At 35.9% G+C, this 15,503-nt stretch overlaps 1 protein-coding gene across 12 annotated transcripts in view; it reads right to left on the reverse strand.

The window, feature by feature from the left end:
* Positions 1–2,703: 2,703 nt before the first annotated feature.
* UBE2Q2 (ubiquitin conjugating enzyme E2 Q2) overlaps positions 2,704–15,503 on the reverse strand; it is a 70,268-nt gene continuing 57,468 nt past the window's right edge. For 9 of the 12 annotated variants that reach the window (XM_048221411.2, XM_057303743.1, XM_057303744.1 and 6 more), the window contains 4 exons: positions 13,571–13,619; positions 13,023–13,118; positions 6,188–6,254; positions 2,704–4,135 (listed from right to left, as the gene is read on the reverse strand). In XM_048221411.2, the coding sequence (XP_048077368.1) occupies positions 4,104–4,135; positions 6,188–6,254; positions 13,023–13,118; positions 13,571–13,619 (244 nt within the window). In that variant the 3' untranslated portion in view covers positions 2,704–4,103. Of the gene's footprint in view, positions 4,136–5,400; positions 6,255–13,022; positions 13,119–13,570; positions 13,620–15,503 lie in introns of those variants that run through there. The other 3 variants (XM_057303747.1, XM_057303748.1, XR_008956118.1) reach the window with 2 other exon arrangements.

The following is a 15,503-nucleotide window of genomic DNA, read 5'->3' on the forward strand; positions in this document are numbered from 1 at the left end:
TTTTAGAGAATTTGAGAGAGTGCGCATGCACAAGCAGGGGGAGGGAGGGGCAGAGGGAGACAAAAAGACTCCCCGCTGAGCAGGGAGCTGGTCTGGACTCCAGCGGGATCCCAGAACCCTGAGATCATGACCAAAACTGATGGCAGCCACTTAAATGACTGAGCCACCCAGCCGCTCTTGGCTTAAAAAAGTTATTTTTTATTGAAGTGTAATTAACTGTTACATTAGTTTCAGGTTTATGATATGATTCAACAATTTTGTGCATTAGTCAGTGGTCACCAAGATAAGTGTACTCTTTAATCCTCATCACCTATTTCACCTGCCTACCCCACATCCCCTCTGGCAACCACTAGTTCTCTGTATTTAAGAGTCTTTTTAAAATTTGTTCCTTTTGCTTAAATTCCAATATGAGTAAAATCACATGGTCTTGGTCTTTCTGACTTATTTCACTTAGCATTATGCCCTCTAGGTCCATCCATATTGTGCAAATGGCAAGATCTTTTTTCTTCTGGCTGAATAATATTATGCTGTATATAAATACCACTTCTTTATCCATTCCTCCATCAGTGGACATGGGTTGCTTCCCTATCCTGGCTACTGTGAATAAAGACTGCAATAAACAGGGGTGCATATCTTTTCAAATTAGTGTTTTCATTTTCTTTGTGTAAATACCCAGTAGCAGAATTACTAGATCATATGGTAATTCTATTTTTTAATTTTTTGAGGAACTTTCATAGGGTTTTCTGCAGTGGTTGTACCAATTTACATTCCAACAGGCACAATTGTTCCTTTTTCTCCATATCCTCACCAATGTACTTGTCATTTCTTGTATTTTTAATTAGAGCCATGCTGACAGGAATAAGGTGATATCTCACTGTGGTTTTACTTTGCATTTCCCTGATGATTAATGATGTTGAGCATCTTTTCATGTGTCTGTTGGGTTTTGGCACATCTTGGTCCTCAACTCCAGGCCTACTGAATCAGATTCTGGGGGTGGGAACCAACAGTCTGAGTTTTAACTTTTCCATGATTTATGCTTTCCTGTGATTCTGATGCAAGCTCAGTTTGAGAACCACGTATAGAAGGAACGTAAGCACAGCAGACACTGTTGTATCCCTACTTAACATCCATTTCTCCTGCTGCTTCCTACTAACAAAGCCCAGATTTGATCCCCATCTTTTTTTTTTTTAAGACTTTATTTGACAGAGAAAAAGAGAGAGCACAAGCATGGGGTGTAGCACGCAGAGGGAGGGAGAAGCAGGCTCCCCATTGAGCAAGGAGCCCCATATAAGGCTCGATCCCAGGACATCCCAGGACTTCGGGATCATGACCTGAGCTGAAAGCAGTCGCTTAACCAACCCAGCCACCCAGGCGCCCACATCCTCGTCTCTTGAAGGTAAACTTGATTGATCTAAACTAGAGGTTCTCAAACATTGTGGCCTTAGGACTTTTTCACATTAAATAATGACAACCCTAAAGAGCTTGTTTATGCGGGTTATGTCTATTAATATTTGCAATATTAAAAATTAAAACTTTTTAATATTCACATAAAACAGTACATCCAGATTAACAAAGACTGACAAAATTTTCGTGAAAAAATAACTATGCCCCCCTCATCCAATAGTGAACAGTTGTGGCATTGCTTTACATTTTGCAAACCTCTCATTTCTGGCTTAAAGACAGCTGGATCTGCTTCTGAATTCCATCTGTTGCACCATCACATTGTGTAGCCTCTGCAAAAGTCCACTGTACACTTGTAAGCAAATGAGAGTGAAAATGGCAAATGATGTTTTAGGAAAATAATTTTGACCTTAAAAAAACCACTGGAAGGGTCCTAGGGGTCTCCAGAGTTCCCCAAACATACACTGAGAACCTCTGGTCCAAACTAATCATAATGATTTCTTTCTATCAGCCATTAGTTTAGTTTAGGGGTGGATACAAGCCCCAGTTCTAGCCAAGGAAAAGTGAAGAGCAATATGCTTGGATGGGCGGGGGAGGCTTCTAAAAGATAAGACCATTATCTACCTCTGGACAGAGTAACATGGCTACAATATCCAGACATAACATTAAATCCAAAGACGAAGCCAACATGGAAAAAAATCTCAAAGCAGCATAACAGAGCCCAGATGTACCAGGCCTGGAGTTTGCTGATTTCAGGACTTCTTGTATGTGAGATAACTTGATAATTGTGTGTAAGGAGGCCACAGGAATACTAAAGAAGGAGCAGACTGTTGTAACTGGGGGAACTAGGGACAGCTATGGAGAAACAAGCACTTGGATTTATATTAAGGAATGAGAGTGGGAGAGGGAAAAGGTTGAGGAAAACCTGAGTATACCAAGTCTGTGGACACCATTTCTGGGTTCTCTGGCTTTCTCTTGTTAAATCAATCTGCCTGTGTTTCTCTCAACCCTCTCCTCACCCAATCCCACCATATATAAATCGTATTTCAAAAAAAAAATTCACGCTTGGCTTCAGGTGTTTGTAAACTCTAGTATCTCTTATGAGGGAAAAGTAACAAAGTTATTTTTTAAATGGTTCTTTATTCATAAACTTGATGCAAGTTTACAAAATTTACTGTACATTGCCAAATAAATCTGCAATGAAAAATAAACCCAAAAAAACAAAGCATGCCATATGTGCAGCTGTCAATCTGCTAGCCGTCAGGATATTAAAGAATTCAATAATGTATTCAAGATTTAGCCTTAGGTTTAAGGAACTTTAATGCTTTAAAGAATTCTGCCTGGTCACTTACTGTCTCAGCAACTGGCGATCAGAACTTTATACAAATGTAACCAAGTAAACAAAAATGCCAGAAAATCTTTTTCTACTGTCCTCTTAACCAAAATAGAACAAAAAGAAATTAAACACACACAATAATGCAGAAGTCCCAAGTTTCTCTGATGTGGTTTACAAAGTTAAAAACTGAAACTTAGAGCAAATGCGTAGGAAACACTTTTGAATTTTGTAACTTGTATGTGCAGAAAATGTGCTTCTGAATTTCATTTTAAAAGTGCTTAATAACTAGAATTTACTTTTAAATCAAACGCAGGTAGAAAAAAAATTTATCACCAACCAAACAGGACTGATTCAGGTAAGGCAATGAAATAGAGGTACACTGATTTGAGTCAGGTTTTATAAAAGAATGGACATATGTAGAGTTCCTATTAGTCTTTCAATGCAAAAGCCATTGTTATGACTATAGCAAAACTTTTACGAGTCTCCAAATTAGATATCTTTTTGTACTTCACTGTGCAGCTTTTGCTCAAGGATTCTGTCTTTGTGCCAATCACTTTACAAGTTTATTAGTTTAAAAATGATTGCAACATCCCGTTAATAAAATGGAAACGTAAAATAAAATGATTTAGTATTTTAAATAACTTCAAGCTCTTACTGCAGTTCTTCATAAGAAATACTGAACCAACAAGAAGCAGATTCAGCCCAGCAAGACTCTGATGCCCCAGTGGAAATTACTACTTAATTTACACAGCCTTTGCTTTGCTTTGCCTAAAAAGTACAATACAACTCAATTAAGAGCGTATCTTCGGGAAACAATTTGTATCTTCACCTAGCCATAAAAAGTTTAATGATTTAATGAGTAGGCTTCCTGTCATTATTTTGGCAATATCAAAAAATGGTTTTAATTTGAAAAAGCTACTGTGATTTAGAAGACCTTAAACTTTCTAAACCAATATTAAACATCAATTTAACTTTTATTGGCTCTAAATGGAACAGTATATTGCAAGTCCTCGTAACACATGAGCTCAGTATGGGGAAGTTACCATATAGTCACAACTTCTGTAACCTGATGCTGACTTGTCTGCTTAACAGATTTTTCAAGAAAAAGAGATCATGAGTGGCCAGTATGTGTATTTCTCACAAAAAATACAGTAAAGGCCCCACTGCTCAGTCCAAGATGCCTAAAATGAGCAAAATGAAAAAGGCTGTAACTCATACTGGATGTCAATTGACAGATTATCCACTAAAATATCTATTAGCTAACGTCTTCGGTACTGCTGTTAAGGGGCACTCAAAGCTTGTGTCTGCATGTTGGAAAGATTTTCTTTAAAGCAACATTGGTCCAAACATACGGCAGTCAACATATTTAGCCATCTTCCTTTGGAGGGGTGTACCAGCCTGAAACACAATGGAAAAAAAAGTTAAAATACCTTAAGTTAGCTAGGAGAAATGGCATTTCATTTAAGGTTAACTACTTTCTCTACTCATATTTTTTTTGTTTAAACCTGTTGTAAAAATTAAACTTATACTTGGGTTGGTAATACAGCATTTTGAAATGTGCACCACATAAAGTTATTTTCTATGAATAAATTGTACTTGAGTTTTCAACATAACATCTCTATACTAATCAAATTTCTAGCTAAAGATGATAGCATGGGACAATAGCCTACAAGCTAGGTTTTATCTTCCATTTCAATTGCGTAAAAGTAAACCTCACTGAAAGTAACTATCCCCCAAACAAAATGCTGGCATTTTAAAAGAAGAAGAACCTGGATTGTCAGTAGTGCAATGATATCATTTCCCCAGTGAGGAAGTCATCTCAGCAAGTGCAGTGACTAAGCCGAGGATCGGAGTTAGCAGCAAAACCAACCTAGAACCCATTTCCTGATTCTGAATCTACTGCTCTTTCCCCAAAGCTAAGCTTATCCACACCCACACTTTCTAAAATACATTTCCATAAACATTTTTGAAGTGACTACAATGTTTGCTTCAACAAAAAATAAAAGAAAGAGAAGAAAAAATGTGATTGTTTCCCAGACAACAAAAATCTAAGAGAAAGGCTAATGAAACGAAGTACTGCTTAGCATGACATGGCCACTGGAACACAGCAGGAAATGTACCAAGGTAAGTGGAGCGCCCACATGGTTATGAAGTAGCATACAGGTACCAGTGGATCTACTAATTTAGTGTGCGGTGAATTATCATCATGAAAACCCAGCCTTGTCCTCAGGTTTTATCATTTCCTTCTTCAGAGGCTTGAACTGTTTCAAATATTATTCTTTTAGAAACAGTCAGTGAAAAAGTGAAGAGTTTGCTCTGGGATTAAAATAAAAGTGAGCACAAAGCACAAATATTAACTCACAAGCTACCATATTTCTAGTAAAGAACATTTTACTGTAAATACTCTCCAAGAAAACTACTTCCTATTTCTTTACTCTGCACAAAAAAGCATCAGTCTTACTACTGTAATGTGTATCTCGTTATCAGCACTTAGTTACAAAGTGCCATGCGTATACACTATTCTTTTTCCTCACAAGTCTGGTAAGACAGATATGCCTTTGTAGAGATAAGGAAACAGAGGCTGAGAGGTAATGGGACTTGCTCAGAGACACGGAGCTAGTGAGTAACTTAAATGGCACTTGAAAAATCAGTCTTCTAATTCCTTTTTTTTTTTTTTTAAGATTTTATTTATTTATGTGACAGAGAGACAGCCAGCGAGAGAGGGAACACAGGAGGGGGAGTGGGAGAGGAAGAAGCAGGCTCCCAGCAGGGGAGCCCAATGTGGGACTCGATCCCGGAACGCTGGGATCACGCCCTGAGCCGAAGGCAGATGCTTAACGACTGCGCCACCCAGGTGCCCCCAGTCTTCTAATTCCAAATCCCCATCACTGTTAGAGACAACAACTCAAAACATGCATTGTGAATACAAGCAAAATTTAAAGTAGAATAAAGTTTATGAAAGATATTTTGAGTTTTTAAACTTACAACTCAAATACTCTTAAGTGTATATATACTGAAATTAGAACTATTTTTACTTGAATAGATAAATGTGTGTAACTCTCAAAAAGCATTAAGTAGTCTGAAGATGTTTCAGAAACAGTGGTTCAGGATCCTGATTACATTTACTCAGTATCAACAAGAACTCCACCTGTACAATCGCCTTTAACTCAGCTCCTATCCTAACACCACACATTTCAAGTGAGTAAAGTGATTTATGCACTAATCCATTAAAAAATCTTGACTCTGACTCAGGTTCTCAGGCCAAGTATTAAGGATACAAAGATTTTTGAATGAAGCACAGTGTGTGTATCCTCAAGTTAAACTTTTTCACTGTGACAACAGTACTTTACGAAATTAAAGCAAAAACAAAAATTAACAGGGAAAGTTATCAACAGTACCTTATATAAAACTTCTATAAATGGTAATAAATACTTATTGAATTAAACGTACCATTTTTCTCATGTATCTGTACAATGGAATTATAGGATTGTTGGGCTCTTGCTAGATTATATTGATTCTGAAAGAGAATTATACATTTTAAATAAAAACTGTAAGTAGATGAAAATCATTACAAACAATTTATGGATGCATCACCACTATGCTAAAAGAACACAGGAAACAATTATATTTCCATTTCAAAAATAATTTTCACTTAAAACCCTCATTTCTCAATTCCATTATTCTCTACCACTTTAGAGTAACAAAACCAAAGTTGTACTACAATAAAAAATCTATTTTAGCTTCACATCTCATTTTTATAAATCCTTTTAGCACTGGACAAGTATAAAGCTAGTTCTAGTGCCCCTCTCCACTGATGAATCAAAATAAAGAAGGCTATCTGGACATGAATAAAACTCAAACTCTCTTCCTCATACTTTCCATCCCCCCAAAAAACAAAAACAAACACACACACAAACAATAAACCCCCACCAAAAAATACAAAATATGACCTTTAGATAAGGTAACATTGAGCTTTAAGGACTATGCATATCAATGACATCTTGAGTTAAAAATCTAAAAAATATCTTATCCTAAGTGGCACCGAGGCATTACTAAAGGAGTCCTCTTTTGGTAGCCTCTTTACATCCTCTTCTAAAGGGCCAAATTTAGGATTAATTTGGTCTCTATCAGTACAACGGAGCAACATCTTAACCTACAATTAATATATATCATGAGCATTCTTCATAGTGGTACACACCTATTATGTCATAGAATTTAATAATAAATTCACACAGCACAAGAATTAAAAACATATAAAACATTCTAAGTGAAAATTCTCCTTCCTACCTGTCCTCCAACCATCCAGTTCCTCCTCTCATCCAACCTCCTTTTCCTACTCAAGTTAACTACTATTAGTTTCTTGTATCTCCTTAAGATTATATTAGCAAAGTCATGTACAGCACATTGTTGTTAGCCACCATCCCCTGCTTTTCCTCCCAACAAATGGTAGGTAGCATGCTACAGACACTGTTCTACCCCTTCTCTCACTTAACGCATCTTGGACCTTGTTTCCCATCAGTGTGCAAAAAGCTTAATCTTTGTTTTTTTAAATCATGAAATAATCCATTGCATGGAGAGTCAAATACTTTATTGATCCCCAACTGGTGGACATTTAGGTTATTTTCAATATTTTGTTGTTACAATGTCACAGTGAGCAACCCTGCACAAATATTTCCAAAGCACTGGTAAAAAGTCCTTGAGTGGAATTGCTGGGCCAAAAGACATATATATGCCTTTGTAATCTTGAGGTGTTGCTAAGATAGCTCTCTACAAGACTGTATAAATGGGCTTGCCTACCTGTCATGTGTGAGAATGCCTCTACAGGGCTTCACCAGAGTGCTCTTACAAACCTTTGTTATTTGTGACAATATCAGAGGTGGAAGATGATCACAGTGGGGGTGTGATTTGCATTTCTATTACTGAGTGAGGCTGAGTGTGTCTCCAAATGTTCGCAAGCAATTTATTTCTATTTCTGCAAATGGATTTTTCTTTATTTCTAGAGTATAGCCTTTTTCAATTTCTAAGAGCTCTTTAAAAATAGTAAAACCCTCCCATAATGCATCTGAAAAACAAACATAAAACATGCCATAGTGTTATCTCCAAGTTAATGAAAAGTAGTGTTTTCCAGTTGGTCTCTATGTTCAAAGGACAAAAATACAAGAGAAATAGATTATAAATGACAAAATACACATCCATTGGAACTTGGAAATGATCAAGAAGCAGTCACTTCCTAACCCTACTGCCCACTTACAAGATAAGAAGAGAAAAATAAGAACATTAGCCTTCCCCATTCTCAGTTGTCAACAGCATGATCTTCAATTCTAGTTTAAAGAGAATGTCACTGCAGAGGCTTTCCTGTAACAGCCCTTTCTGTTTTCTACTTCTGCTGACTTTATTAACCCCTTCCTTCTACTTTTTTTCAGCTTACTTCATTGTCCTAACACTGAGTCAGAGGCTGGTTCATTTTTATTCTTTTTTTTTTTTTATGGATTTTAGGGCAAGGAGCTCTCATTTAATTTCTAGTATGCAGTGATTTCATTATCGCTGTTCTCTAGCTATTGTGCAGTTTTCATGTCAAAGCCCCATTAAGGGCTATTTAAGTTTCATAATTCCACAAAAGGAACATTTGTTTTCTGATTGTTATTATAGTTTTTTTTTTAAGATTTATTTATTTATTTGACAGAGAGAGAGACAGCCAGGGAGAGAGGGAACACAAGCAGGGGGAGTGGAAGAGGAAGAAGCAGGCTCCCAGCAGAGGAGCCTGACGCGGGGCTCGATCCCAGGGATCACTCCCTGAGCCAAAGGCAGATGCTTAATGACAGCCACCCAGGCGTCCCACGATTGTTATTATAGTTTTTAATTTAATTAGGATCAGAGAATGACGTCTGTCCTCCTTACACTTTCAAAATTTGAAGTTTTCTTCATTGACCAGGATTAGTTTCATGAATGTTCCAGACAAAGAGAGAGATAGATGACAGGGAGAAAGAGGAGACAAAGAAACAGGGACAGAAAGAAAATTTTAGAATTTCCACTATGGTTCTAAGTATTTTTAAATTTTCATATGATTTTTTAACTATGATTTAGAATTGTGTTTTATTTCCAAATTTATGTGGATTTTTATCAATCTTTTCATTACTGACTTCTAACCTTAATTGCATTGTATTCAAATTCTATGGCTTGTTTTTAAATATTAATTTATGATTTTTTCCCCATATTCCATAAATGCTTGGGAAAGATATAGTACCTAACTATCGGGCACAGAGTTCTACAATTGTCCATTTGACCAAGCTTAATTTGTTATTCAAGTCTTCTACATTGTTCACACATTTAACTTACTATGAACAAGGTACATTAAAATCTCTCACTATGATGGTGACTTGGTCAATTTCTCCTGTGGTTTCACCAGTTTTTAAGTATAGTCAACACACCATTATTACTATTAGTTTCATTTATCAGGTTTTTAATCTGTATTTTGATTTTGTTTTAATAAGTAAATAATTATTATATTCTCCTGGTAAATTGAGACTTTTATCATTAAGTAGTCACTAATGCTTCCTGCTCAAAAATTCTACTTTGATACTATATAGCCATATCTTTTTTTTTTTTTTTTAGTGTATGCTTGGCATATATTTATCATCCTCTCCTTAAAAAAAAATTCAATCTTTTTCTAGCCTCACAAGTTTTTAAAAAATGATTTATTTATTTGAGAGAGAGAAAGCATGTGTGTGTGTGAGAGAGAGAACACGAGCAGAGAGAGGGGCAGAGGGAAAGGGAGAAGCAGGCTCTTCGCTGAGCAGGGAGCCTGATACGGAGCTTGATCCCAGGATCATGATCCCAGGATCATGACGACCCAACCGACTGAGCCACCCAAGTGCCCCTCTAGCCTCACAACTTAAACATACTTTTTTAAAAACTGCTAGATTGTGTCTTATTGATTCAATCTAACTGGTACCTTCAGTTCATTTATACTTGTGACTTGCCTTCACCACCTTACTTTCTGGTTTCTATTTCTTTTGTTTTTTAACATAATTTTATTATCTCCTCCTAGAGTTCCAATAAAACATTTTAGACCTCAATCTGATCATCACCTCTCGACTTGTACCATAATGTCTATTCCCATGTTCTTTTCTGTGCAACATTCTGATTTACTTCTTCTAATCAATTAATTCTCTCTTCTGATACCTAACCCATCTATTGTTTCTCATTTCAATTATATTTTTCATTTCTGTAAATTCTATTTCATTCTTTTTCAATTTGTCTCATTATTCCTCATGGTCTCATTGTTTGATCAACTTTAGGATTCTTTCTTTTTTTTTACATTATGTTTTTCAAATAACTATTCATTTTCACATAACTCTAATATCTGAAGTCGATTCTGTGTATCTGATAATTCCAAAACATAAAGTCTTAGGGAATATATATCTTATTTATTGTTTCTGCCAATTCTCATGTATGCTGGCTTACTTGTGTGCCTGTGATTCTTCAGGAAATCCATATTTGCTTTAGCTTAACCTTTAAGAATCCTGTAGGTCTAAATCAGAAAAAAACCTTTCCTCTGAAGAGTATCTGTCTGCTTCTGATGAGAACTGTGGATACAATTAACTTGAGAGCATTTTAGCCTCCTTGGAGAATCTCAGGATCATGCAAGGTTCTCACATTTGGCTTGCCAACCTTGCTCATTTATAAATAAAAGACTTAGTACAGGTAGCACCTCCCCCTCTCCCTGAAGGAAAAACCAAAACCATCTGAACAGGATCACTCACCAGAGAATTCTGTAGGTAAGTAACTGGAGGTCTATGGGCAACATGGAAGGATAGGTGCATTTCCTGATTGTAGAAATAGTTTGGGAGCTGCTCCAAGAGTTGTGTGCGCCAGGATTTCACTATTTACCTCAACTATCATGCACTCTACGTGGTGAATGACATTTATAAAGGGCACTACCTTGCCTATCCAAACCCCCGAATTCTTGCTAGGTCATGATAGCAGAACTCTACTTTAGAAGGCTCTCTCACCACTACAGCCTAGAGTTAATGTTATAGCCGATAGCCCATGTTAACCAGAAAACCAGCCTGGCCAACATCCTCCTGCCGCATGGCTTGCTCTCAGCTCCTGCTGGCCGAGCCTAGGGGAGCAAGCTAATGGCAGCCTGTACAAATGACTCTTGCCTGCACAGAGCTGCAGATCCTCAGCAACATCAATTTGATCCTTTCTCCAAATTTCATGTGTGCTAAGAGGCCATTTTTTGTTTTCCAGGACTTATGTATATCATTTTAGTAATATTTTCAAGAGACAAACTCATTCATTTCTTTTGAACCAACAGCTGATACATCTTTAAAAATATTTAAGATATTTTTGAAGTAGTAGTTATAGGTCAAACAGAAGTTCAAAGAACACAAATGATTTAAAGTCTCCCTCCCATCTCTAACCCGCCCTGTCAATATTTCAATACCCCCTTATCAGAAATAGCTGTTAATACTCTCTTGAATATCTTTACAGATGCTTAAAAAAATCTATATATTAATAGATCCTTGTCTGTCTCTCTCTCTCACACACACACACACACACACACAAACACACACATATGGTAGCATATTTTTAATGAACACCAGTTAGCATGTTATTTGACAGTATTTTTAAAGTTAGCGTTCAGACTATTTCCTGTAGAGTTTAAAATCCTTTAAGGTAAAACTCCTATTACATCATGTAAAGTTTCCATATTCTTAATGATACTTATTAATAAGAAGAAAAAAATGGAAGAGTGAAGTTTTATCATAACAATTCATTCAAAAAATTCACCTTCTAAGACATACTTTTATATGCAAATGTGCTCAGCTGCCTGACTTGACATTCTATATAAAATGGTTCTATTATTTACTTGCTAAGAAACCTATAAATCATGGAAATGTAAGGGTTGAAAGCAATTCTACTGACATTGAGTAATTCCAAGGGAACTGTGCACCGAACAGAGTATTGGTATTACAGAATTTTAAAGCTAGAAGAGACTTAAAATATCCAGACCAATTGTATTTTAGGTAGATAAAGATGCCTAGAAGAGGTAAGTTTATACAGTGAATTATTAGTAAAATGTTCAATTACTCAAAATGACCATTGTTCTAAGCCTTTTACATTCTCTTTACAAGAAAAGCATGCTAATTTTTTTTTAAAACATGATGAAATTTAACATCAAGTTCTACATATAAATAAACGCCAGGAAGAATTTTATTAAAAGACCAGAATTATACCAAATGTTAATAGTATTTCTAGATAGTCAAATTACAATTGACTTCAGTTTTTTGTATTTTTCTATGTTAGAAACCATACAGTGAGCATAAATTTTATCATTACAAAAAAATAAAATTTGATGTCTTACTCTATAATCACTCTGACACGTTTAACACACCTAAAATATACACAGTTAAGAAATGCTAGTTAAATGTAGTTAAGCAATTCACTAGACTTTATAAAAAATGTTATTTTGTTTCAGTGTAAAGAAACAGCTGTTAAAAGAACTTAAGTAAAACAGTTATTATATAGTACTATCCCAAATAAATGAGTTTCATAATACCCTTTTCAATTTTTTGCTTCCTCTGTGAGTTAAGATCTAGTGGACTCATGCTCTGATGTGCAATACAGTTATAAACACATATTTAAATTTCGTACTATTTGGATACACATTTAGCACAAAATTCACACAGACCTTTAAGAACATATGTTAGGTCAGGATAATTTCCATCAACAAATATTTTTGCAAAGTGTATTAACTTGGTCCATTTAACTGTTTACAGATAACTACAATTAGACACGGAAAGAGGTTTCTGACAGTGACTGAAGAACAGAACTCCATGGGTAAGAGCAGAGACTAACACCAGACTGTCTGGTTCCAATCCTCTTTCTGCCAGCTGTCACCTTACACAAGTTATCTAACTTCCTTGTGCTCCAGTTTCCTCATCTACAAAATGAGGACGATAATAATATCTACTCTTACGTCAGTAAAAGGACTGAAATAGTACCTACAAGTAAGAAGTTTAGATCAGAGCCTAGCATATAAACGCTCCCTAGGAATTAACTATTATAACATAATCTCAATGTTTGAGATTCCTTTGAAGGAAACTTCAAAGTACATATAATTTTTAACTTATTAGTATGTACATACCAATATTAGATTTAAAATTATAGACATGTTTACCTATAGTAAGAATAACAAAGACTAAAAGAACAAGAAGAAGCCTCATAAGGTAACAGAAAATATATATTATCATTTATGTGATCTTCTTAATAAAAGTACCTTGTTTGCTCCAAACTGCACTCTGGCTTTGCCTTTGACTAATGTGGCATTGATCTGCATGATAACTGATTCTATTGAGTAGGCACTGCTCCAGCCCTAGAGGAAGAAGAAAACACTTCTGTAAAACACAATGGTACTCTTGATTTCCACTTTGGCAAACTTGACAAAATGGTACATAACAGCTTGACAATAGCAAGACAATATTAAGAAGACTGTATACAAGAGAAAAAAGTTGGACTGTTTCTAAAACCTTGTAACACAAAAAACAAACAAAAAACCCTACGTTCTAAAAATCAAACATAAGCAAATTATAACCTTATAGAAACATCGTTCTTAGAACACCTCTCCTTGCATAGATTAAGCACCAAGTACAATGTCATTTTATTGGTTTGCCCTAAGTAGCTTTTCATTATTAAAAGTAGGTGCTCTTCAAAACAATTTTTTTAAATAGGTGGTATTACATCAGAGCTTTTCCACTCAGAATCTAACTTACATCATCAAAACACTCCCTTCAGACTGAAAAATGAGTACCATAAGAAAACAGTCACCTGTTTTGTGAGAAGTTCCATGCATAGTGCTCCACCACCCAACACATACCTTAAAAAGAGAAAAGGAATCATATTTAATTCTCTAGATCTCAATGTTCCTTCTTAATTTTTAAAGGGCCACCATCTAAGAAGTATGCATACAAGTAAAGGGTAGAAGATAACATGCAAAAATGAGAACAGTGGTTAGGGTTCTAGAACCAAAAGGGTAGTTAAAAAAATTCTAGTATCATTGCTTTATTACAGTCTTAATTTTTTTAAAAAATAATGGTTCTTAGAAACAGAATACTTAAAGACTCTAAGGACATCAGAAACTAGGACCTTAGCCCTAAATATTCCAGAGAATGGGAATGTTATATTCATCTGAAAATTTCTCTACCATGATGTTAATTAGCCACTGGCACCAACTTTACCCTATTTATAATAATCAACAGGACAAGGTATTTATGGTTAAATTGCTTTTATCCATACTTTCGTGAGGATCAAATGGTTATGACCACAGAGCCTCTCTCTGGGACTCCCCAATTTCTCTTTCTAATCCTAAGAACTGTTCTCTGAACCAGACAACTTTTGGGAATTTCCCAGATCTCTCTTAGGAAATCCTTATTTAGATCGAGATTATTTAACCTTTAGCCCTTTCTCAAACAAAATAATTTCATTTCTCTTTTAATGTTATTTTAAACTTCAAAATATATGAAATATCATGCCTTAAAATCAAGGAAATGATAATTATAGAAGAAAGTCTGCTAAATCTTGAAAATACATAAGCTAAGACCACAAGTCTGATTAGATCTAAGTGAACACCGAGTCCATTACAAACTTTTTTGTCCTCTGGGACTTTGCCCATGCCTTTCCCTTGCCTGACATTCCTTTGGCTCCCTACTTTTCCAAATGCCATCTTTTCCTCCAACAAAACTTGCCAAGACCATTCTAACCTGTAGGTTTTGCATTCTGGCTAGCCAAATGCATCCTTGAGTTGACTAAACCAAATCACAGAAAAGTAAGGAATCTAAAAACTTCTACTGTAGACCATTATCATTACAGTGAAATTATTCAATAATGGAAATTATTCAATAATTCCCACATCCTGAGGAACTTAAGCAAGTGTCTCCCTTACTAACTGACTGTACCAAACTCTGGGAACTTCCACAGTTAATGTTTACAGGAGGGAAAGATAAAACACTTCAAAACACTAAATTTGGGTGGAGAATCAGGAGATTTTAAACTTCTTTGTACATTCTCCTAGGTCTCTAAAACACAGAAATCTATCTCCAATCATTTGACTCTCCCACTGGGCTCAAAGAGTATCTTATATATAGTGGCTTTATTATTTTTTTTCTTTTAAGATTTTATTTATTTGACAGAGAGAGACACAGCAAGAGAGGGAACACAAGCAGGGGGAGCAGCAGAGGGAGAGGGAGAAGCAGGCTTCCTGCTGAGCAGGGAGCCGGACGTGGGGCTCGATCCCAGGACCCTGGGATCATGACCTGAGCCAAAGGCAGACGCTTAACAACTGAGCCACCCAGGCGCCCCTATATATAGTGGCTTTAAATAAGCACTTGCAGATTTAACAGAATTAGAAGATCCATGTTTTCTTTTGGATTTTGGTTTCTCCATAAACTGCTCAAACTCCACTAATCTGTTAATGAGTTAACACTATTCTTGATCCTTACACTTCAGAACTGATAAATACAGACAGGGACTCAGAGACTGATCTTAAGAAAAGCAGTTATGTAGACCACACCGAGTTAAGAATTATCCAACCGCCATCTTTCTTTTTAGCACCCCACTCTTCATTCTGGGGGTGGAGAGTCTTTCAGGTGAGAAGGAGGCAACTTTTTGTACTCAGGCCAAAAGAAAGTACATTTTCTACAAGGCCATAACTACACAAATGTTTGTTGGATGTCTAAACAAAAGAAACAGTTCTAGTACCTAC

Source organism: Ursus arctos, unplaced genomic scaffold (assembly GCF_023065955.2).
Source record: "Ursus arctos isolate Adak ecotype North America unplaced genomic scaffold, UrsArc2.0 scaffold_28, whole genome shotgun sequence".
In the NCBI taxonomy this organism is placed as follows: domain Eukaryota; kingdom Metazoa; phylum Chordata; class Mammalia; order Carnivora; family Ursidae; genus Ursus; species Ursus arctos.